This window comes from Equus caballus, chromosome 25 (genome assembly GCF_041296265.1).
Source record: "Equus caballus isolate H_3958 breed thoroughbred chromosome 25, TB-T2T, whole genome shotgun sequence".
NCBI classification, from domain to species: domain Eukaryota; kingdom Metazoa; phylum Chordata; class Mammalia; order Perissodactyla; family Equidae; genus Equus; species Equus caballus.
In genome coordinates, this window is record NC_091708.1 from 39,232,325 (window position 1) to 39,256,101 (window position 23,777).

Genomic DNA, 23,777 nt, shown 5'->3' on the forward strand with positions numbered 1-23,777 from the left:
CAAGTCAGGCTTCTTCCCAAGCTGTCCAGGGACCCAGACTTTCCCCTGCCTGTCCATCTCACATGCACACATGCACACACACACGCATGCACACACACTGCTGCCTGCAGTGCTGGCTCCCTGAGTCCTGACGGCAAGTGAGGGGTGGGGGGCAACATCAGGGAGGGAGAAGCAAGGGGAGATGGGGTAGGTGGGTGGGCCAACATGAAAATTCGCTCATGTGCTTGCTACCGGGCCCAAGCAGATCCAATACCAGGCCAGAACGCCAGGGACCCTGGGCATGGCGATCAGGTTAGTGAAGGGGGCAGAAATTTCCTTCAATGCCTAGAACCAGTAAACCTCCCAGTTTTTGCTGGAGAGGCTTTATGCAGATAGAAGATGCAAAGTTTATTCAAGTAACAAGACTCCCCATGACCTGCCCCTCTGAGCCAGCGGAGGACGCCACTGCCCCACCCTTGGGTCACCAGCTGCAGGTCTCGTTGGTCTCCAGCAGGGGACAGAACGGGAGAGCCAGGAATGAATGCCCTCGGAGGCCCTGCTAGCCTCACATTCCTTGCTCCAGGTGCCTGCATGACCCCCATCTGTGCTTCCCCATCTTGGGAAACTCTGCTCTCAGCCAGCAGGCCTAAGTGCCGTGTCTGCTTCCCTGGGGGCCCTCGAGGGCGAATGGGGATGGGCTCCCTGTCTCCCTGGGCAGTGATGCATGGATTCCAGGCACACATTCCAGGTGGTGACGCGGGGTTAAGAGCGCTAGGCCCCAAGTCAGGGCACCTGACTGCCACTGGGTCACCTTGGACAAGTCCCTCACTGTGCCTGGCTCTCTGTCCCTTGTCTGTCCAGGGAAGGGGCTGGACTCTATTGTGCTGGACCCTCAAGGCCCTGACACCCTCCAACCGTGATATAAGATAGTGTGTGCCCTCCCCAACACAGGACCACATTGGTGGGCGCCAGAGGAGCCCACCGTCCAGGCTTGATCAAATTGGTCCAAGTTCCACCTGTCAGCCTGGGGCACTGAAAGTGACCCCTGACGGTCACTGTCCCCACTCGGGTCAGAACCCTCTGTGAGTCATCAGCAAACCCTGCTTTAATAATTAACTGTTTAGGGTCCATTTCCCCCATGAGGACAAGGACCCTGTCTGTCTCATTCATGACATATCGTCAGCACCCAGCACAGCACCTCCACATCAGTATCTGTCCCCGACTGCGAGCTAACACAAGAGCACCTCAATCCAGTCTCCCAGGCATCTGAAGACGCAGGGAGAGGATGGGGCTTTCCCAGAAAGGCCAGCTCAGGCCTAGGGACAGACCCTTCTCAGCCCCGGGTGGACAGTGCTAGCCAGGGGCTCTCCAATCCCAGCAGGCTGCTTCCTCCACAGGTGGGGCCGGGTCAGGAGCTGGCCTGACAAGCCCAAGGTCACACTTCAGCAGCAGAAAAGGTCGCCACCCCGTCATGCAAACCGAACCGTCACCTAAGCTTGGGTCCTCAGTTTCCTCTTCCGGCAGATTCTGTCAAATGATACAGCACCTGCAAAGGGCCTGGGAAATTGGAGCTGGGCAGGCCCTGCGCTTGAGCCTGTTCTGCCCCTCCGGGCTGGCGCAGGGGTGGGGGAGGGGCATGCCCAGGGCCAGGAGATCTGGGTCTGCCGGACTCTCAGACGCGGCAGGCACAGCCCCCTGCTTCCATGTCCCCCATCAGAAGACGACCCCACCCCCACAAAGGGACAGATGTCCCAGCACTTTGAAAATCAGCTTCCCAAGGCTTGTGCACATGAGGGAGCTGCTGCCACAGCCAGCAAGAACCACGGCAAACCCACCAATTTCTGGGACATTCTGGTTCCCCTCAACACCTGCGATCTCTGGGCCTCGGGCCTTTGCAGAGCCACCCTCTGCCATGACCCTCGCATCCTCCTTCACCCTTTGGGTCTCACTTAGACACCCCCTTCTCCAACAAGCCTTTGATGACCTCCAAGCCTGGGTCAGTGTTGCCCTCTGGGCCCCCAGAGACGCCCTTACCTCCCACCTCAGCAGGGGCCCCTGTGCTGGGTCATCCTCCCAGAAAGGGGTCCTTGAGAGGGTGAGGACCATGGCTGCCTCCCCATCCAGCCCCCCAGTCCCACTCACGACCTGGCACTGAGCAGGCTCTCAAACAATGGTGCAATCAATGGGTTAACCCCACAGCAATGATTCGGGTTGTCCAACTGGGCACCGCTTCCAACAATGAAAAATAGAAACAACTCAAGTGGCCAGCAGCAGGGGTTTGGCTGAGCAAGTTAAAATGCAGACAACTGGGGCATAATGGAATATTCTGCTGCCCTTCAACACGCTGCAGGGGGTCGACACTAGGCAGCTGCCCACAAGCCACTGTTGATTATACATCAGGAAAATGCCTAAAAGGCACTATTTCTGGGCGGTAGGATTATTGGTGGTTTTCACTTTCTTATTACTTGTCTATATTTTCTAATAGTTCTTTGATCTTTAGATATTGTTTATGTAACAACAACAACAATAAAAGGGGGAGCTCTGGGAAAGCCAAGCCTCTGGGGGCTGAGGACCTGATCTATGAGAGATGCTAGGAGATGGGAGCCACTGCAGGTCTGAGGGGGAGGTCAGAGCTCATCGCCGAGGGACCTGACCTAATACCATCTTGTCACTCAAGTCCAGGCTGCCTGGGCACCTCCAGGAGGGAGGCCCTGACCTGGGTGGGGGCACTCGACCCCAAGAGCAGAAACTCTTGAGTGTTCACATGGCTTCATCATAAAGCTCACAATGCTCTCAGAGGTAGTTATGGCCATCCCCACTTTACAGATGGGGAAACGGAGGCACAGAGAGCTGAGGTCACAATAAAGACAGGCAGAGGGGAAGCCCTGAGCACTGCAGAAAGGGGTCCTCGAGCCCAGCCTTCTGCCTCACATGCCTGCAGCAGCCACGCACATCACCCAGGGGGCCAGGAACATGTTCTGGCCGGAGCAGTGAGCCACCTGGCCTCTAACCTAAGGGCTAGAGGACTGGTGGGTCGTAGATGCTCCCAGCTGGACAAGAATCCACTCACTCTCACCACCCCACTGTCCCCCACACGCCCACCTCCACTGCCTGGCACGGAGAGAGACTCCATATTATGGAATCAATCCACCATCTCTGGCTTGAACCGCCCCCCCAGACTCATCCATCCATGGCCACAGGTGCCTCCTGGGCCAGGCACAGAGTAAGCACCCAATGCATGTTTGTTGCTATTCTCACCCAGAGTGGCAGAGGCGAAATCCTCTTTCTAAAGTCCAGCCAGCAAGTCTCGATGAGAAAGGGCTCCCCACTCCCTAATTCCTTTGCCAGGCATGCGAGCCTGCCCCTCTGTCTCTAGCCACAGTCCCCATGGCTCCCCTCCACACACAGGGAACTCTGTGCCAGGCCACTCCCCCACCTGCCTATAGTCCAACTCTAGGGGCCAAAATCCATCCTGTTCTTCGAGACTCAGCTCAAACACCCCCACTTCCAGAATCCTCCCTGCTCTCTCCCTTTCTCCAAGCCCGCTCTGTGCTTCGCAACCCCTGGGGCTCTCACCAGGCCATGGTGGCTCAGATTCTGGAGTCAGACAGAAGAATCAAACTTTTCCCCAAAATATGGTCCATACGACTATTCTTTTTTATTTAAAATATTTACCATGAAAAAGAAAAGAGAGAATGAAGACTGAAGAAAAAATTTAAATAATCCATGAATCTACCACCCAAAAAAAAATCTCTATTAACATTTTGACAAGTTTCCTTCCATGTTTTTTCTACATCTGTACAGACATATCCACTCGGGGACACACAGAACTACATCTTCACTTTTTACTTTTCTTTTTTTTTTTTGAGGATGATTAGCCCTGAGCTAACTACTGCTAATCGTCCTCTTTTTGCTGAGGAAGACTGGCCCTGAGCGAACATCCATGCCCATCTTCCTCTACTTTATATGTGGGATGCCTACCACAGCATGGGTTTTTGCCAAGCAGTGCCATGTCCACACCTGGGATCCGCACCTGGGATCCGAACCAGCGAACGCCAGGCCGCCAAAGCGGAACGTGCGCACTTAACCGCTGTGCCACCGAGCCGGCCCCTTCACTTTTTTTTTTTATTTTCTCCCCAAAGCCCCCCAGTACACAGTTGTATATTCTTCGTTGCGGGTCCTTCTAGTTGTGGCATGTGGAACGCTACCTCAGCGTGGTTTGATGAGCAGTGCCATGTCCGCGCCCAGGATTCGAACCAAGAAAACACTGGGCCACCTGCAGCGGAGCGTGCGAACTTAACCACTGGGCCACAGGGCCAGCCCCAGGTGGCTTCACTTTTAATCGCTACATATTACACCACTGAACACCTCCTACTGACAGACATTGTTTCCCTTTTAGGTTTTCCTGTTCTAAGTGATGCTGTAATGTAACAGAACCACCTGGCCACATTCAGGTAAATTCCCGGTGTGGTGCTTCGGGCCCCCTTTCTGCTGTTGCTCCTGTGGGTGGTGGCGACCGGGGAAGGACCACACTCCTTGCACAGCCGTTTCCCGCCTGGCCTTTAGAAGGACCCACTGCTTTAGCCACAGGAGCCTCTGTACCCCACATTGCTGCCTAGGCATGCACAAAGAAAGGATTTTGGGGGGTACAAGCCCAGATCAGCACTGCAGTTACACCGTCCCCAAGGCTTGTGTCCGTCGTCCTAAAACCCAGGTGACAGCCCTGGCCCTGTGTGGGGCCAGCAGCAGGACCCCGGCCTCTGTCACAGCTCCCCTCCCAGACGGGCCCGTTGTCCTAAGAAGGAACTGAAGGACCAAGAGGGGAGGGGACTTGGGCTCACCGTCCCACCCACTCAGAGGACCCTGGGCAACTCCCCTGGCCACCAGGAGCCTGTTCTTCACCTGTGACAGGAGGATGAACAGGTATTGCTGAGCCATCGCACGGCGGTGCCCCACACGGGCCTGGCGCAGAGCCCACACGTGCGAGCTCTCTGGGAGGGTGGTCATTTAGTCACAGCGATCTGTCCTCTGCTAATTGTCTAATTAACGACCTGCTGGTAACCCTTTGCTCGATGTGGCTCTCCTGCAGAGCCCTGAGCCCTACGTGGGCAGGGCCTGGGCAGGCTTGGTGAGGGTGCCGAGCACACAGTGGGCCCTCAGTCAACGTGTGCTCCTGTGCCTGACACACAGGGAGTCAGTAAGGATGACAAGATGAGGACCCAGGTGTCCCTGTCACGCTAGGGGCTCCGTCCTGGTGGCCCAGCACCTGGAGCTGCAGAGGGGGAAGGTCAGCCTGTCCAAGAGCGAGTCCCCAGGCCCTGCCTCTCCCGGCCTCACCCTCGGGGCTCAAGGACACGAACAAAAGCTCAAAGCCAGTGAGTCAGACTGAGAGGAATACACGCCCGGAGGAAGGGGAGGAAGGAAGCCGTGCGCCACTGCACGTGCGTGCTCGGTGCCTGCGGTCTCAGACCCGGTGGGGCCCCAACCACTCCTTCCAGACCCGAAGAGGGGAAGTCAGAACCAGCCTGCACCTGCCCGGCCCCTCTGCACCCCCGATGCACCCCCCGCACCGACCAGACCCTTCCTCCAAGCAGCTTCGGGTCCCTCCGCTGCAAGAACATGAACCTTACAAGACATTCATCCATTCATTCACTAGTGAGGAATTAAAACAATTTAAACTAATCAATGTTAATTACAGCTATTGATACTTGAGCATTTTCTCTGTCCAGCACTGTGTTAAGCAGGCATAAAGGCAGGTTATAAACACACATAATGTCACTTAACCTTTACGACCCAGGGAAGCATTATTATCATTCCCATTTGACAGCTGATGAAACTAAGACATAAAAACCCAAAGAGAACTGTCCTGGGGGCACTTAGCCAGCAGCTGGTGAAGCAAGCTCTGACCTGCGAGCCCCGCTGTCCCCCTCAGGGGAGCCCACAGTGACCGAGCCCTCATGGTCCTCCTATCGTTGAGATCAGAACTACAACCTTGTGAGGAGGGGGCCCAGACGTCCACTGCAGGGGAGGCCCAGGGAAGATTGTTCCTGAATGCAGGGGTCAGTCCACAGGGCCTGCAGGGCCTTCCAGGTCTGGAATTTGACCCAGAGGGCCTTCCAGAGGCTCTCATCCAACCCCTTCATTGAACCGTGGGGGAAACTGAGGCCCAGAGTGGAGGCTCGACCAAGCTCCCATCCACAGAGCCGGACTCCTCAGAAGCCACAGAGGGGACTCAGGAAGAGAGGGAAGCAAGGAGTTCTGCCCCTAATGGCACAGGGAGTCCTCTGGGTCCCACCCCGGGGGGCTCCAGGACACACCAGCAGCCGGGCCCCCAGCCTGCGGGGCAGGCCCCAGAAGCAGCTGCTCTCAGATTCTGCCACGATCCCAACAGGAAGACAGGAAAGCTGAGCTGGGCGGCTGGCTGCAGCCTGACTTGGATGGGAAGTTTGGTCCCCCCGGAAGAGGCAGACTCTGGGGTCGCTGAGAAAGTGACCCTTCTGCTCTGAGAGAGGTGCCCGCCTCTGGCCAGAAAGAAATGAAGGGTTTCTGAGGCCCTAGCTGGCCTCGGTCCGGGTGAGAGAAAGGGCTCCCTGTGTTCAACTACTTGGCTCAAATCACCCCGACCCTCACCACCCTCCTTGAGAGACGGGCTCACCCCCATTTTAGAGATGGGGAACTGAGGCCCAGAGAGGAGACCCTTTGACCAAAGTCACACAGGGAGCCGTGACTGTGCTGGGCTGAGCCTGGAGGGGGCTGAGCAGCGGCCACTCCAGGGGGTCGGGCCCCACTCCATCCTCTCCCCTCTCCTCTTCCTGGCAGCCTTAAATATGGGAGTGCGGGTGGGAGGGGAGTCTAGTTTTGGCTTTTTTAATGCACCACAACACCTCAGTGTCTGCGTGTGGACAGGCCCGGGCTGTCTCCTCAGACACAGGCCTATCTGTGAGGCCAGCACAGGGCGCTTCTCTCTCACGGAGGGCTTGTTTGTTTACTCAGTTTTCAAAATTATAACCTTCACAGCCCCACCCAGGCCACTCACTCCTTCCCCGACCGGTCTTTGCTGTCTGGGGCTGTCCATGGGGCAGAGGGGTGGACAGGAAGTGGGGAAAAGGGCTTTGTGCTGGGGTCGGGGCCCTGGGTGTCCGTCCCAGCTCTGCAGCCTCTGAGACCCTGGGGATGTCCCCTCCTCCTGGTGGGCCTCAGTTTCCCCAGGAATGAAATAGAGGAGGGGATCGGTGAGATGATTGCAAAGGGCCCTCCTGGCTGGGAGGGAGAAGGGTCTGAGCCAGAACAAGAGAAGCAGCCACTGCCCATCAGCAAGCTCCAAACTCAGCCAGCGGCAGCCGTGGCCCGAGCAGACCGCAAGGAGGCCACAAACACACCTTCCACACGAGGCGCGGCTCCGCGGCCCAACAAGGCCAGACTCCCCAAAGCTTGAGCTCTGTTCTCTTTTCACCCCTTCCCACCCCTCCACCCCCTGCAGGGAACACTTCCAAAAAACAAAGAAGAAAAGCAAAAACAAAAAGTGAAACAGAAGTGCAATTGTCAACTCACTCCCCCTCCGGACGTCCAGATGGTCCCTGAAATCCCTGGCAGGCCAGGGCAAATGACACAGCTCCCCCAGGACACAGCTCAATGCAACTGCCATCGACCAAGCACCTTCCAAGCGCCAGGAACTACTGCCTCCCAGAATCTCCACACCCTTCGGAGGCAGGCATCACCGTCCCATTTAACTGACAGCTGAGGCTCCAGGGGGGGCGAGTAACTTCAGCTGAGGCTCCGAGGGGGTGAGTAACTTGCACAAGCCCGGAGGACCCTTGGTGGCAAAAGCCAGCTGCCTCCCAGTCACTGCCAGACAGGCTGCCTCTAGAGTTAGGTTGACCCAGTGTTTAAAACCATCTTGGACTCAGGAAAATATAAAGATCCACTGTCTTTGTAACACGAACCACATCACATCCAGCTTGATGGAACCTTCTTGGCTGGCGTGAGTCCCAGGAGATAAGGGCTTGTGTCACTACTTCATCCCCACCATCCAGCCCAGGCCTGGCCTCAGACAGCTTTCAGAGAGAGCCCTTCCTTCCACAGCAAGATGGCATCATGCAATAACCATCTGCCGGCCATCTGCTCTGTGCCTTCCATGCAGACCAAGGCCCACAGGCTCCCAAGAGGCCAGAGCTAGAAGGGCACTAGAGATTGTCCTAGTGACCCATTGCACAGATGGGCAAAGCGAAGCCAGAGAGGAAGAAGGACTTGCCAAAGGTTACCTGGCACCAGCCCTGAGGCTCTCCCCTCCCAGCCTGCACACGTAAGTGGCTCCCGGCAGGTGGGGTGGATTAGAGGTGGGTAGAGCACAAGAAGGTAAGTAGTTTCCTGCCGGAGGGACTCCTCTTCTAAAAGATTCTGGCTTAACAACTCAGCTGGACACAAACAGCTCTGTTCTGCATGGAGTGTTGGGTGGACAGACGGCAGCTGCAATTGGCTTGGCCTCAGATGTATGGGTGGAAAAGCGGGGTTCACACTTTGCAAACCACAATTCATTCTTCCTGGGCCTCTCCTGGATGACCAGTGACCCACTGGAGCCCCCGCCCCTGCACGTGGACCCTGCATGCAGCGCCCCGGCCCACGCCCTGCACTTTTGATCCCCCTGAGAGGAGGGACCCCCTTGGCCAACGTGCTATCATGGACTATACACAACAGTAAGGACTAATGATGACAGGAGCCAATGCCTTCTTAAACACAGAGCTCTGCCCTCATCATCTCATCCATCTCTCACAACAGCCTAGCAGGTCTGGGCTCCTATTATGCCAACTTCCAGATGAGGAACCTGAGAACCGGAGAAGGAAAGGCACCTGCCAAATATCAAGAAACTGGAGACAAATCTCAAACCAGGTCCTCAGAACCCAGGCCTGGCCCTCTTCCCACTCCGCCTGGAAGGGAAGAAGGTTCTCATATTCAGAGCTGCCTAGGAAGGGAGTGAGGCTCCTGTCATCAGAGGAATGGGAGCAGAGGCTGCAGGACCACTGGTTGCCTTAATAAAACAATCTATGGGGTCCATCAATCCCACAGGGCCTAGGAGAACAGAAACCAGATCTCCCCAACCTCACACATCACGGTCACTGGGGCCTGGCTTGTGCCATCACCCCTGTACACACACACACCTCCCATGACTGTCCCCTCCCGCAGCCACACCCATCCAAGCCCACTCTCACCACTGGGCCCCCCTCCTCTCATCCACCCTCCTAGGCCTCCCCAGACATTCAGAAAAGTCCCCTCCTCTCCAAGGCCAGCCTCTGTGGCTCCCTCCACTTCACCCATCCTGCCCTCACCCACTAGGCCAGTTCCCCTGTCACACTTCCCCACAGAAGCTTGGCCCCTTGAGAACACCCCTCACCCTGCGGCGGGAGAGCCGGCCAGGAAGCGCCACATGGGCAGGGGCCACATAGGACTCTGCATCAGTGTGTTCCTGGAGCCTAGTACAGTGCCTGGGGCACAGCAAGTGCTCAGTAACTATTGACTGAAAGAATAAAAGGAAGAATGACCAAGTGTGTCTGGGGCCAGGGCTTGTCAGAGCCCTGGAGGGTCTCACAGGCATGCAGAGCCGGACCCTCCACCTCAACTTCCAACATCCAAACCCATCCAGCCCTGCCTTTGGAAGGCACCTTGAGACATCTAGGAGACGGTTTTCAGAGGCAGAAAACTCCCATGAGTAGATATTGGTCCTGGGGTCACAGACAGGGAGAAAAGGCACAGAGAGGCACAGCCATTGGTCCAGAGACACACAGCAAACAAGCAACAGAATCAGGCTCAAAACCCGAAAGTCTAGTTCTGGACAGGTAACCAGGCAAAGGGGGCACATTCCCATCTGTCTTTTTGCCTGTTTATCCTCCGTGCCCTTCCCAGCGCCAAGCAGAGTGGACGATGCTGTTGAATGACTGATGTGTACCCTGTCTCACTGCCCTCCAGGTGCCGACTGGCTGCCATAGGCGCCCAGGGCCATGGCTGGTGCTCCTCAACCTGGGGCATGCCAACTTCCCGGAGCACATGGCAGGGGGCAGGGGGTGCCTGAGACCACAGGACAGAGCTGAAACATCTCCTTCCATGAAGTGCCAATCATCGCAGCCACCACTCACTGTCTTCTCCCCAGCCCGGTGCCGCACATCCAGGGCCTGTCACTCATGATCCTCACGCCCTGAGAAGCCAGTATTGTCATCCACTTTCACAGAGGACACTGAGGCTCAGAGAGGCTGACCGACTTGCCCAAAACACCAATCCACCGGGTGGCAAAGCAGGGACTCAAATCCAGGCAGTCTGACTGCAGAGCCTTGCCCCAAACCTCTGGACTCCCTGCTTCTTCCAACTCCCCATCCAAGGTGTCCACAGGCAGGTCCTCTCACCTCTCCGGGCCAGCACATCTCCAAACCTGGCCTGTTCCCAGGGGGTGGAACCAGGTGCCCTGCAGAGGTGGGCAGTTCCTGTCCTTCCAGTTTTAAAATATGTGAGATCAGTAAGATTGCAGCCTTCCATGACTCAGGCCGTAAGATTCAACCAAGATGGGGGCACGACTCTGCTCCACCCTCCAGGGTTTTAAACCTAGGCCTCTGCCTTCATCTTTCCTTAAAACTCTGCCCAGCCCTGTCTAGAGAAAAACTCTTCTTCCTCAGGCCGGGAAGCGGATGGGGGGTGGGGCAGGGGGACGGGAAAAGCAGCTCAGGAATTTCTGCAGCCACAGGACGATGCTGTGAGGAGACCCAGGGTGAAGTGAGTCATGAGCTCTGCTCGCGGAGGAGGAGGGGGCGCTGGGAAGGAGAGCAGAACTGGCCAAAGGGAGACTGGAGTCTCAGACTGAGTAATGACGAGAGGGATAGATTTGTGCAACCTATGTACCATACCGGAGCCTCCGACACACCCAGCTCAGTTCCCACTCGGCTCCTCCCCACCCCCAGGCCTCCTCCTCCTCCCCTGACCCTTTCCCCTCCCCATCTGCCTCTCTTTGGGGCCTTTTCCCTGTTGTGCCCCTGCCCACTCCCAACATCGGGATCTGTGCAGTCACAGTGGAGCATGGTTTTTACAGCTAAGGCCTTGGACTCCCCAGTCTGGGCCTGCCACTGACCTGCTCTGCTCCCACCTCTAAAAGATGGGGGACAGGCATGGAGGGTGAGGATTTAATGAGGTAATACAGGCAAAGGAAGGCGTGGCACAGGGTAAGTGCTCAGTTAAATGATGCCCAATCATACAGGTATTGCTCAGAGCCTGATCGGGCCCTCCCTACTCCATCAGCCACCATCCTCACGCAGGAGACTTATCATTGCAGCCCCTGCAGGCCACAGGCTGGGGAAGCAGCCGGATGTACGAGGTCACGCACCCAGAGGCCACGGTCATCAGTCCATGTCCCCAGCTCACAGGCAGCCTCTTTGAGCCCACTCCCCCCTGGAAAGAGGCTCAGAGGTGTCCGGGGCTCCCAGAAGGAGCCTCCCGGGAAATGCCCAGGTCCATGGAAGCAGGCCAGGGGGCACTGGCCGGAGGGCAAGAGGATGAGTGTGTCTCCAGCAGGGAAACTGACCAGAGCAGGAAAGGAAACAAACACAGAACCTCGTTTGCCCCTGAAATCCACTGTCCAGTCACAGCAGAGCGCAGTGATGTCCAGCACGGGGTGGGGGGGTGGTAAGAAAAGGTCTGCGTGGATGCAGAATGAGATGCGACCTTTGGGGATGCTTCCAGGAAGGTTCTAATGACCTGGGAGAAATGCTTATTAGAAACCGTTTAGTGAAAGAAGCAAGGCACAAATTGAGTCATGGTCTCAGCAACGTATAACAATAAACACGGAACGGAAATACCACTGAAAAATACAGTGGTTACTGCAGGACGGCGGTGAGCGATTCCGTCTTGTCTCTAAACTCCATTCCTCAGGAGGCAGGAGGGAAGGCCATGGCCCGGTTTGGGTTTAGAAAGTTCTCTCTGGCTGTGTGTGTGGGAAGCACGGAGCGGTGAGGCGGGAAGGATGGAGGGGTGAGGCGGGAGGCAGCTCCGAGCAGGCAATGCCAGAGCTCAGGCCTGGGCAGTGGGAAAGGAACACAGTGAGGCTGGATGGAGGGGGAGGGCAGGGTCAACGCCAACAAAAGCATGTTATGTAAGACCGACACAAGAGCGGAGCAGAATCCCCAGACGCTTCACCCCCAGGGGCCGACCCAGACCCTGGCTAAGGGCAGCAGCCCAGGCGAGGCCGGGCACTGCTTCCGGCCAGCCTGGTCTCTCTGCAAGACCCAGGGCAGCAACTAGGAAGGCCAGTACCAGGGTGGGGGGTGGCGGAGAGCAGACACCTCATCCCTTCATTCCTGGGGCCTCCAGCCACTTCCCAAAAGTGGAAAGGTAGGCTTTTAAAATCAGTTTGGATGGGGCCGGCCCATGGCCGAGTGGTTAAGTTCACACACTGCACTTCGGTGGCCCAGGGTTTCACCGGTTTGAATCCTGGGCACGGACATGGCACCACTCATCAGGCCATGATGAGGCGGTGTCTCACATGCCACAACTAGAAGGACCCACAACTAAAATATATACAACTATGTACTGGGCTTTGGGGAGAAAAAGGAAAAATAAAATCTTAAAAATAAAATTAAAAGCAATAAAATCAGTTCAGAAAAAAACAAGATACCCTTTTTCTCCTGTCTGATGGTCAACAGGAGACAATACTCAAGCCTGAGGTGCTAGTACTGACGGGAGGGAGGGTCAAATGTCTTCAGCCTTTTCAGAGGCTAATGGTCAATACATCAAAACGTGACTCAGGAGTTCTGATTTGAGGCCTCTGATATGGAACCTGGGGCGGGACCCGTGCAACCAGGTTCAGGGAGCACCGTGAATACTAGTAATGGAAACAACCCGAAAGTCCGTGCCAAGGGGTCTGGATAAATAACCTGCGCCGTGCACAGAGAGAAAACCCACCAAGAGGAGGAGGAGGCAGCCTCGTGTTCTGACACGGAAAGACGGTCACACTATACGGAGTGAAAAAAGCAAACCACAGAAAGATATCATGGGACCTCTTTTTATAAACAGAGCCACATGCCCGTGTACACAGAGATGTAAGTTTGGAAACAGTGACACACCAAACTGGAGTGATTTCTTCTGGGCAGTGGGACTGGAGGGAGGGGGCCCTCACTGTTTTACTTTCCACTCCTGAACTGTTGGTGCGTGCGTTACTTCCGCAATCAGTCAACACGAGCCATGGTTGCCTCGAGCTGGGAAAACGGGAGTGACTCCTTATGGGAAGAGGGCTTCTTTCAGGGGTAATAAAAAGGTTCTAAAAGTAATTGTGGCGATGGTTGCACAACTCTGTGAATATACAAAAAACAACAACATTGAATTGTACACTTAAAGTGGGTAAATTGTCTAGCAGGTGAATTATGTCTCAATAAAGCTGCTCCTTAAAAAAACAATTAGCAAGAGGAAAGGTGAGCCCGGGAGAAGAGAGGTACTGGCAAACTCCTTCACCTGCCCTCTCAGGTAATAAACCATAGGGCGTATGGCGGGGGTGGGGGAAGGCATGGTTCCTTGGCCCCCACAATTTCACCCTGGTCAACAGAATTTCTGGACTAACAGCTGAGTCCTTCAAGGTTGTCCTAGAGGCAGAAGAGCCCCCCAGGCAATGCCAGGTTTCCTCAAGGGCACAGCATCCAACGCCTACTTACGCACCTTGAGCAACCATGAGTTTACTCCCTCATGGTTTATGTGGCTCAGAACACACACAAAGAACCCCTCATACAGTGTGGACATGGACCATCCAGACTTCCACTCACTCGTCATAGTCCTGTCCTCTAGGCCAGGTGGAAGGTGTAGGTTGGTGTCACCCCCTCACCTCTCCACATCCTAGTTCCTTCCTAGTCATATAGGTCCTCTGGGCCTGCTCCAGACAGCTCACATCCATCTCATACGTTTGCCAACGCAGAAGGCACAGTCATCAGGGTTTCTAAGACCTCAGGTGGATGCTTGCATCCAGGGAACCAGCATCCACCCTGCCCCACAGGACTGGAGAAACCTCAGAGAAACAGGACCTAAACCACAGCCCCAACTGCCTCCTTCAAACTCCAACACCTGACCACTCTCTCCCCCACCAGAGAGTCAACAGCAGAGAGCAAATGAGAATTCTCAATAACAATAGCAATTGTTGGCGAGCACTCACTTTGCCCCAAGCACTGGGGTGAATTTCTTACCTGCATTATCTCATCAATTCCTTGCACCAGAGCCTAGCAGGAAGCTACTATTATTCCCATTTTATAGATAAGAAAATTAAGATTAAGATGTTGGCCCAAGGTCACGCTAGCTAACATACTATGGAGTCAATGTTGGGACCCTGAGCTGGCCCAAGTCTGGAGGAGATTTGTGGGAAAAATTTGGTATTGTCAGGCCCTCAGAACCAGAAAGGACATCGGCCATCAGGTAATACACCTCCTTCAATTCACAGCTCGGGAAACTGAGACCCAGACAGAGTAAGCAAGTAGCTGCCTGAAGTTGCCCAAGCCGCCGGGCTCCCAGGCCAGGGCTCTTTCCTCCACGCAGGCTCCCTCATGAAAGCAGGAAGGAATCATCCTGCCACCAGCCCCACGGGGCCGCTGGTGTGAGAACAAGCCCGTGCTTGCCAGGGACTTTGAAATCCCAGGATGAAAGGCGCCGTGGCAGCAGAACAGGACTGTGGGCAGGAGCGAGCCTGACCTCTGCCAGGACTTGCAGGCTGGCATTCACCTGCTCACCTGCTCGGGGCGGGCACAAAGCTGCGGGAGCCGCGGGCCAAGCCACAGAACCCTAACCCGCCTCAGAGCTCAGGGCACTGTGGGAAAGGGATGTACCGGTCTCCTGGGCGGAGAACCAGACCCTTGGTAGGGAGGGCTCTGGAATCTTAATTGTCTGGCATGGAGGGGCTCACTGTGAACAAGGTGGAGTGAGGAAGGTGAAGGGTCAGTGGAGGGGGCAAAGACACACCTCATTCCCCTCCAACACAGATTTCTAAGGCCGCTTGCTTCCTTGGGAGGGGGCTGGCGGCTTCTCCTCCTTCCAAACTCCCACCCCCCCCCAACTTCAGGTGCCCCCTCAGGTGAGCCTGGACCAGGAATTTGAGGCATGTGAAGAGGGTTATTAATAGCACTGAAGTGTAGGGAGGAAAGAGGCCAGCAGGCTGAGTGGGCACAACCCTCTTGCACCCTGCCCGGTGTCCACAAAACAAACCCAACCCTGTCCGGGAGAGGACACCTCACCTTTTGCGGTCTCAGTCTCCTCCCCTGTAAAATGGCCAGGGGAAGGGGGGCGGGGCGCTGGCAGTGCTCAGCCCAGGAGGTGGGAAGAGGGAGAGAGCCAGAGCTGGGGGTGGGGGAAGGAAAAACCCCACCGAAGAAGGCGCAGCACACCCCACCCAGGCCCGGTGAGGGGCCCCCACAGGAGGTCGTGAATGGATGGACTGTTACAGAGCTCCAGGAGGCTGCCACCGACAGGGAGGGGACAGGAAGACTCCACCCCAGCCTTCCTCCTCCAGGCCTGTCCTACCAGGAGGCTTTTCCAGGACTTAACCCCCTGCTGGTCTGAAGCTGGAGAGGGTCTGATTCATTTCTACCTCATCCTCACCCCGGGGCCAGGACTGGCACAAAGGGGAAGCTCAGGCTGAGGGCCCAGGACCAGTCACTGGACAAGCCGTCCCCAGGACCGTCTTTGTGTCCAGCTGGGGAGGGGCCCCGGGGACACGGAGTTAAGGGACACCTGGTCCCTTTTCTCAAGGGGTACGTGCAGGCAGAACACAGCTGCTGAAACTCTCCAGGACTGCAAGGCACATCAAGATAAGTGTAGGTGGACACAGTGCTCTGGGCCCCCTGGACTGGGAGAAGCAAATTCAGCCAAAAGGAACGGTCTCCTCTTTCCACCAGCTGCCCCCGCACATGGACCAGCACCCCGGGCAATGGTGCTTCCTCGATGCCAGGCCGTATGCTAAGAAAGTTACACAAATTAAGTCACTCAAGTCTCTCAACAACTCACTAATGAGGAAGCAATCATTCACCCCAGTTCGAAGAGGAGAAAACCGAGGTGCCAGGACACTGGGAGCCTTGCCCAAGATGTCAGGGCTGGGAAACAGATGCTCGCATTCCGCCCAGGCAGCCTCACCCAGGGCCGGGAGGTGAGCACAGCACGAAGTCTCCCAGGCAGCCTGATACCCTCACCCTATCTCTCCATTCTCCAGGGCTGGGGCGGAGGAACCCAGGACGCTGCTGTAGTCCCCGGGCTTCCCCAGGAAGCCTACGGGGCAGCTGTCCTTCTGAGAAGTGACCACTGTGCAGTGACAGGCTGAGAGCAGGGCTGGCTAAAGGAGGGGGCTGGGGAGGCTGGGCTCCAGCCTTGACCAGCCCCCAGGTAATGGTTGCCAGGAGGAGGACCCTGCTGAGCTTGAGCCAAAGGACAGGGCTTCTGGCCCACCCCCTCCTGTGCACCCCATCTAACCCTGGTCACACTCCCCAGGCGTTGATGGGCCCTGGAAGTCTCAGCCACGTGTACTGGGTCTGCGGCCAAGGCGAGCGGAGGACCGGGACAGCGAGGGAGGAAGGTCAGGACACGCTGGCCGAGTGGGCCTGGAACGCTTCCGGGCTGGGATACCCGAAGTGGCAGGGGGAGGGGGAGGGGGGCCTGCAACCCCTCCACAGCTCCATCGGAGTAGTGTGTTGGGGGATCCGAAGGGACCGGCTCTGAGGGGGTTCGGATAGAGGAGCGGGGATTCGAGTCCCCTCGGGAGGGGGAAGGGCGAGCTCAGAAGCGGATGGGAAGGGGCGCCCAGACGTGGAGAGAATAAGCTCGGACGCAGGACTTGGTCCCCAGGCACTCCCGCCCCGCCCCGGGCCTGAGTCCCCGGAGACCCCAGCCCCGGGGAGGATGGCGGGCCGGGGTGGGGGCGTGGCCCAGGGGCTCCCCACCGGAGCCCGGGCGCGCGCGGTGCGGCGCAGGACTCACCTGCGATGTGCTGGCGCCGGGCATCGTCCAGGTGCGTGGACAGCACGTCCCCCATGGCGAGGAAGAGCCGGGGCCCGAGCCGCCCGCCGCCCACCGCTGCCCGCGCCGCTCAGGCGGACGCCGCTGGCGCCATGGAGCCGCGCCCGCCCCGCTCCCGCCGCTCCCGCCGCCCTGGCTGCGGCCTCCGCTGCGCTCGGCTCTCTGGCTCCGGCCGCGTCAGTCCCCGGCCGCCTCCGCCTCGCGCCCCAGCCCGCGGCCCGGCGGCCCTGCCCCGCCCGGCCCCGCCCCCGGCGCCCGGGCCCGCCCCTCCTCGGCCGCGGGCAGGAGGGCGGGGCAGGGGCAGGGGCTGGGGACGCGGGGACCGCCCGCGAGACAGAGACAAAGACGAGGTCCGCGAGAGGGAGGCCGAGGAGAGCCGCAGAGCGAGGCGCACGGGCCCTGACCCGAACGAAGAAAGAGATGGGGCTGATGGGGCCTCTGAAAGAACCGGGGGTGCCCTGGGGGTCTCCAGCCTGGGTGTCACCCCCTCCCCTCCCCGCGCGGCAAGAGAATCACGCCAAGGAGGTCGTGGGGACCGGTAGGGGTCGCCTAGACCGACGTGCGGGAGCTCAGCGCTCGAGCCCCACTCCCCCCGCCCCGTACCCGCAGCCCCGCCCGCCGCCGCCGGCTTTCTGGAAGTTCCCTGGCCTTGATTCCACCTGCCCCAGAGGTGTGCCCGCCTGTCTTGCACAATAGTGCGAGGAAAAGGGAGGTGGCAGGGAGGGCTCAGGCCCAAAGGCACTCTGGGTCCCAATGCCAGGTGGACATTCCTCAGGCTCCGCGTGTGGGTATTTCACTGGAAAGGTGGCCTTTGAGACAGGGCAAGTCAGAAATGGAAAAAATAATAGCACTTTACCGTTTGTAAAACACTCAGATCCAAAACCCACACACTGGCATGGACTTTGGGTACCCAGCCTGTGGGACTGGGCATGAGTGGGTCATGGGTCCAAAGGAGGGTGTTTCAGTGCTACACCCGGTACCTCCCAAGCTGGTAGGGAAGACAGGTTAATATCTGGGATCCCCAAATCATGTACTGGGGTGACTGGAGCCTTCCTTGGCAGCTGATGCTCAGACGTCCTCTACAGCATCCCACAGGTCACTCAGTTTCTGCTTGCTTACCCCAGGGACTGAGAGCTCACCACTTCTCTGTGCATCCCACCCTGTAATTGGACAGTTCCTACTGCAGCGGTGACATAGGCCAGTAGGTTTGAAGTTGATTAATGTGGTACCAGCACTCATTTTTGCATTCCATGCTTCCCAGTCACTCAGCAAACAGGTAATAAACACCTTCTGCTTGCGAGGCCCTCTGCAAGGTGCTGGGGTTGGAAAGAGAGGATACCCCGGCTGTCCCACCTGCTCTGTGACCCCTGACAAGTGGTATTACTCAAAACCTCAGTTTCCTCATCCGTCAAATGAAAATAATGACGCTTTGTTGTGAGCATTAAATGAGATAATGAAGTGACATAGTGCCTGGGCCAGGATTGGTCATCTCAACAAACAGAACCCATCATTCTATTGTTCATCAGAGTCCCTGCCATCAAGAGAGTATAGAAGCTTGAGGAAGGAGCAGAATATTCTGTTTTGAGGAAAATCACGGAGGGAGTAGTACCAGAACTGCAAGTTGAAAAATCAGAATTTTGACAGCAGATACTGGAGAATAGCATTCCAGGAGGTGGGGACAGCATGGGCTTTGAAGAGCAGGATGTACTCATGAGGCAGAGTCATCAGGTGGAGTTGAAGTCAAGCTGACAGGGATTGCTAGTTTCCTTTTACAGAGACAGAAACTGAGGCCCAGAGAGGGAAAGTGAGTTACCAAAGTCACACAGCAAGGCAGAGGCGGAACCCAGCCAGAGGCCATGCCTCCTGATACCTGGCTCTTTGCACAGCCAGAAGCAAGTGATGCTGCTAGCCTCATTTCATATTTCTTGCGACTCAGGCTATAGGGACCGTAAATGCCTGCTCTGCCCTGGGAGGGGAGAGCTGGAGCTAGCTGGCATCTGGACATCCCAGGGCATCTCTTCAGCCAGCCTAGAGATCTGGGTCACTTGGAGTAGAGGTGGAGCTCAAGCAGCCTTTGCCAGCCTTCACGGTGCACCCAGGCCTGTGAGCCGGGAGCACCCACAGTCTTCCCAGCGTGCCAGGCCCCTAGCCCAAGGACCCTCCCTCTTGGCTTTGGAGACCTTTGGGCACATGTCACCTAGCCCCTCTGAGCGTCCATGGCCTCATATCTGAGAGGCAAATGAGATCGTGAAAGTGGAAAGGCATTATAAACTGTGGGGTGCTGTACACGCATGTGAATAGCTCCCCCTAGACCTTGGGGCCAATCCCTTCCGATTCAAGATTCATTCAGTTCACAAGAAAAAAATTGTATTATCTAGGGGCAAAGTAGCCAGGCCTGGTGGTCTAGTGTTTCGGACTCGGCGTTCTCACCACCATGGCCCGGGTTCATTTCCCAGTCAGGGAATCATAGCACCCGTCTGTCAGCTGTCATACTGTGGTGGCTGCGAGTTGCGGTGATGCTGAAAGCTATGCCACCGGTATTTCAAATACCAGCAGGGTCCCCCATGGTGGACAGGTTTCAGCAGAGCTTCCAGACTAACACAGACTAGGGGCAAGGACCTGACCACCCGCTTCCGAGAAAATTGGCATTGAACACCCTATGAACAGCCTCAGAACACTGTCTGATCCAGCACCGGAAGGTGAGAGGATGGCACAAAAAGACCAGGCTGGATTCCGCTCTGTTGTACGCAGGGTCACTAGGAGTGGGAATCAACTCGACAGCACTAACAGCAAGGGGCAGAGTGGAGGGGAATTGGCTGCAAAAAAAATCGAGGGGGGGAGTTTTGGGAAGAATGGTGACGGCCTATGCCTTGACTGGGGTGATAGTTACACAGGAGTCCATACTTGTCAAGACTCATCAAATTACGCAGCTTAAAATGGATGCATTTTGTTGTATGGAGATTACATGTCAATGAAGTTGATTTAAAAATGAAAAATGAGGGGCCGGCCTGGTGGCGCAGCTGTTAAGTGCGCATGTTTCGCTTCTCAGCGGCCAGGGGTTCTCTGGTTTGGATCCCTGGTGAGGACATGGCACCGCTTGGCAAGCCATGCCGTACGCGTCCCACGTATAAAGTAGAGGAAGATGGGCACAGATGTGAGCTCACGGCCAGTCTTCCTCAGCAAAAAGAGGAAGATCGGCAGCAGTTAGCTCAGGGCTAATCTTCCTCAAAATAAAAAAAAAGAGAGAAAGAAAAATGAATATATGGGGCACCTGCTATGTGTCAGGCGCTGTTGTAGGAGTTGGAGATCTGTCAGCGTGGAAGGCAGTCAAGATGCCCATGCTTGCCGAGGTGCACTCATGCTGGAGAGAGACGGCCTCAGAGAGTGATGTGTTCAGATAATAAAGCAAGGTGAAGGGATAGGGTGACAGACGTGAAAACGTCACCCAGGAAGGTGGTCTAGGAAGGTCTCTCTAACACTTGGAGACCTGACTGGCAAGAAGAATCCTGCTCCTTGAAGATGAAGGAACAGCTACCATGTATGGAGCGTGTGCCAAACGCCAGGGATTAGGCCAAAGGCATTCCCTGAGGCTTCTCGTACAGCCCTCCCATCTGCTTTACTGGAAGACTCACGAATTGTGAGGATTTTTAAAAGATGATATTCCATTGTATGCAGATAGAGTTCTTATTTAAACACTGGCTAGGTAGGGGTGGAGAGGGAAGCCAGGTAGAGGTGTCAGTGTGAGTAAGGGCAAGGGAGCCAGTCCTTGTGGGCCCCAGGGCAAAATGGCGACTCCGAGACTCCTGCAGGAAAGAGGAGAGTGGGGCCCCTGCCGTGGATGGGCGGGACCAGGGGGAGGTTCCCTGAGCATCCAGAACCTAGGATTTTTGAACTTTATTCTGGGAAGATTGTAAAGTTCTCAGCTCTCCACTAGTTTATGTTAATAAATCAGGCCAGTTATGATCTTTGGGTAGGGGAAGAATGACATATTTTGACCTTTTTTTTTTCAAAGGAAAGAAAAATGAATATAGTCATCAGCACTTTATGAGGAAGAAGAAAGGATTCCAGGAAATTAGACCTCAGGATGATTTCTCAACTCTAAAAGATTAGGAGCCCCAGCCCTCACACAGCCTTACTTGAGTCTGTTTAGACATTCAGTTTTGAGTTTTGAGTAAAGTGAAACATCTTTTCATGCATTGATTGGCTATTTGTGGGTTTTTGAAAAATTTATCTCCTCTGCCTGCTTTTCTATTGGAATGTCTATCTTTTTTCTTATTGATTGTTAAGAACTCTTTCTATAGGAAGAATTTCTCAACTCTGCGAGGCACTGGGTAGGGGGGTGTCTCTGCTCTTTGTCTAGGGCTGTGGGTGCCAACTCTGTCCATCAGGCTCTCCCACACCCTGTCCTTGGCCCAGGGCCAGGAGCCTGATGGGAGACACCAGATTTGTGAACAAAGGTTAGGAATGGTCCAGATCTGGAGCAAGCAGGGAAGTTTGCCCCTGCCCGCTTACTGGGCCCGCCCCATTCGGGGCAGAGAATGCCACCTATAGCCCCTGATTCATCAGTCCTTTGTCAAGAAGTGGCTTCTGCCAAGCTGTCGCCCTGCAGCATGGCCCCGCCCCACCCCACCCTAAAGCACCCTTAGAAACGAGGACCCAAAGGTGAAGAGTAATAATACTTGACTTTGAGAGGGAGGATCCAGAAGGTCAGAGCCAGTTCTCAGACAGAGGCTCAGAGAAGGGAAGGGATTTGCCTTCCCTGAGTGGGAGCTCAGGCCAGGACCCTTCCTGGTCTTGGAGAAAGAGGGAGGGGCCCCTCCTTGCCCCATCGGTCCCTCTCCCTCCCAGTTGGCTCAGAGCCCCAGCTCTGCTCTCCCCACAAACCTGTCCGACCTGAAATAGCCCAGGAGAAAAAAAACAAACACCTTGGGTAAACAACAGAGAGTGTGAATGAATCAGGATTTTGTTTTTAAGGAATATCATGTGTCCACAGCTGTTTACCCAGTTGGCACGGCCTGTTGTGCGGAAGGGACCCTGGCACTCTGCCCGGCCCTCCCCTCTTTATTAGCTGTTGAGAGGTGGAAGAGCCTCAGCTCACAGCCTGTTCTATCTGTCATCTGGCCTCTGGCTGCTAACCTCTCTTCTTGCTCCTCCAGTGGCCAGGTCCACTGCCACACCTAAGTCCAGGCCCATGACTGCCATCCTGGTTCACTGCCCAGCCCTTTACTGGCCTCCCCGCCTCCAGCCTCCCATTTGTTCCTCACTGGGCAGCCAGCTGGATTGTTCTGAAACACATGACCATGTCATTCCCCTGCTTCAAACCTTCTGTGGCTCCCACTGTCCTCCAAATAAAGTCAGACTCAGAGGCTAAACACAGCATTTAAGGCTCCTGCCAGCCTCTCATTTGTCCCTGTTCCCTCGCTCTTCACTAGCCACAGTGAACTCTCACATCCTCAAACTAGCTGTGCTCCCTCCTGCGTCAGGGCTGACACACACTGATTCCCTTTCCCCGCTTTGCCCCAGCAAGCACCCTTCACTCTTCAGACCTCTGCTAAAACGACCCTTCATCAGAGGGCTCCTTCCTGCGCCCTCGCCTCCCCCGGCACCCTGTTCTCCTCCTTTATCACAATCAGCTCATTCATAATTATTTTATTTTGACTGCAGTTATTTGTTTAAATATGTCTTCCTCTCCGATGACAAGGACTGTCCTCGCTCAACATGACATCCCTAGCGTCCAATGTAATGGGAGGTTGGGTAAGCACTGGCAACATGCAGAATGCTGTCCTGGGCACTGAGGGGAATGTGACAGGGTCCACCCTCCTGGTCCCTGGGCTTGTTCATAGACCTGCATATGCTCCTGCCTGCAGTGGCCACACCCACTTCACCCCCCATTTGATAGTCAAGTTCGTTCTACAGCATCTTTGCCATGCTGAGCCTCTGCTTGCATACCTCCAGGAAGGGGGTCCTCACTGCCTCCCCAGGTCATGATTCCATGTTGGACCCAACAACACCAAAGTCAGATAAGGGGATGTTGAGTTGCCAGAAAATAGGCAGTGAGTGAGAAATAGTAACAATAGGCTGATAGCGACAACGGAAGCTCCCATTCACTGCAGGCTCACGCTGTACCCAGCTCTGAGCTTTACACCCTCTGCTCACTTCATCTTCACCACAGCTCTGTGAAACAGGCCCTTTTGGGGGGCGCTCAACTTATAAGAGAGAAAACTGAGGCTCAGTGAGGTTAAGTCACCTCCCTAAGGTCACACAGCATGTAAGAGGCGAAGATCAGACCCACACAGAGCTCTGCCCGCTTCAGAGCTACAGCACACACCACACCACACCACACACCACCACCCCTCCAGACCCGACCCCACGCGTTCCTCTGGCTCTCAAACCCCAGAGGGGACCCTCTGCTATGCCCGCTATTTACTCACCCGTTTTGGGTTTTCTCTTAGCAATATACTATGGACATCTTTCCGTGCTAATAAATTTTTAATTCTGCTAATTTTTAACGGCTCCGTTAAACTATTAACCTATTACTGAACACGTACTTTCTTAATTATTTTCTGAGGATCAATTTCTAGAGGTGGAATGGCTGATATAAACCCCCTTTTGAGGTTTTGATACATGGTGACAAATTGCCTTGATGAAATGATTGCGGCAGCCGGCAGTTCCCCTGGCAATTGCCGTACCTGTCATATGTCCCTTGTCAAGAACCCCCTGTGTCATGATGACTTATGCACGAGACTTACCCCCCATCCCACCCCCCACCTCCAGAGTGAGAACCCCCCTGG

General features: G+C 55.8%; 1 protein-coding gene and 1 long non-coding RNA gene across 3 annotated transcripts in view; one reads left to right on the forward strand and one right to left on the reverse strand.

The window, feature by feature from the left end:
• NIBAN2 (niban apoptosis regulator 2) overlaps positions 1-17,171 on the reverse strand; it is a 52,873-nt gene extending 35,702 nt beyond the window's left edge. The window contains exon 1 of one of the 2 annotated variants that reach the window (XM_023628926.2): positions 16,948-17,171. In XM_023628926.2, coding sequence (XP_023484694.1) covers positions 16,948-17,002 — 55 coding nt within the window. In that variant the 5' untranslated portion in view covers positions 17,003-17,171. Of the gene's footprint in view, positions 1-9,622; positions 10,393-16,947 lie in introns of those variants that run through there. The other variant, XM_070251433.1, reaches the window with a different exon arrangement.
• Positions 15,310-21,182, forward strand: LOC138920793 (uncharacterized). The gene is made up of 3 exons (XR_011432590.1): positions 15,310-16,123; positions 16,462-16,546; positions 20,999-21,182. It is a non-coding gene; the product is annotated as an uncharacterized lncRNA (long non-coding RNA).
• The last annotated feature ends 2,595 nt before the right edge of the window (positions 21,183-23,777 follow it).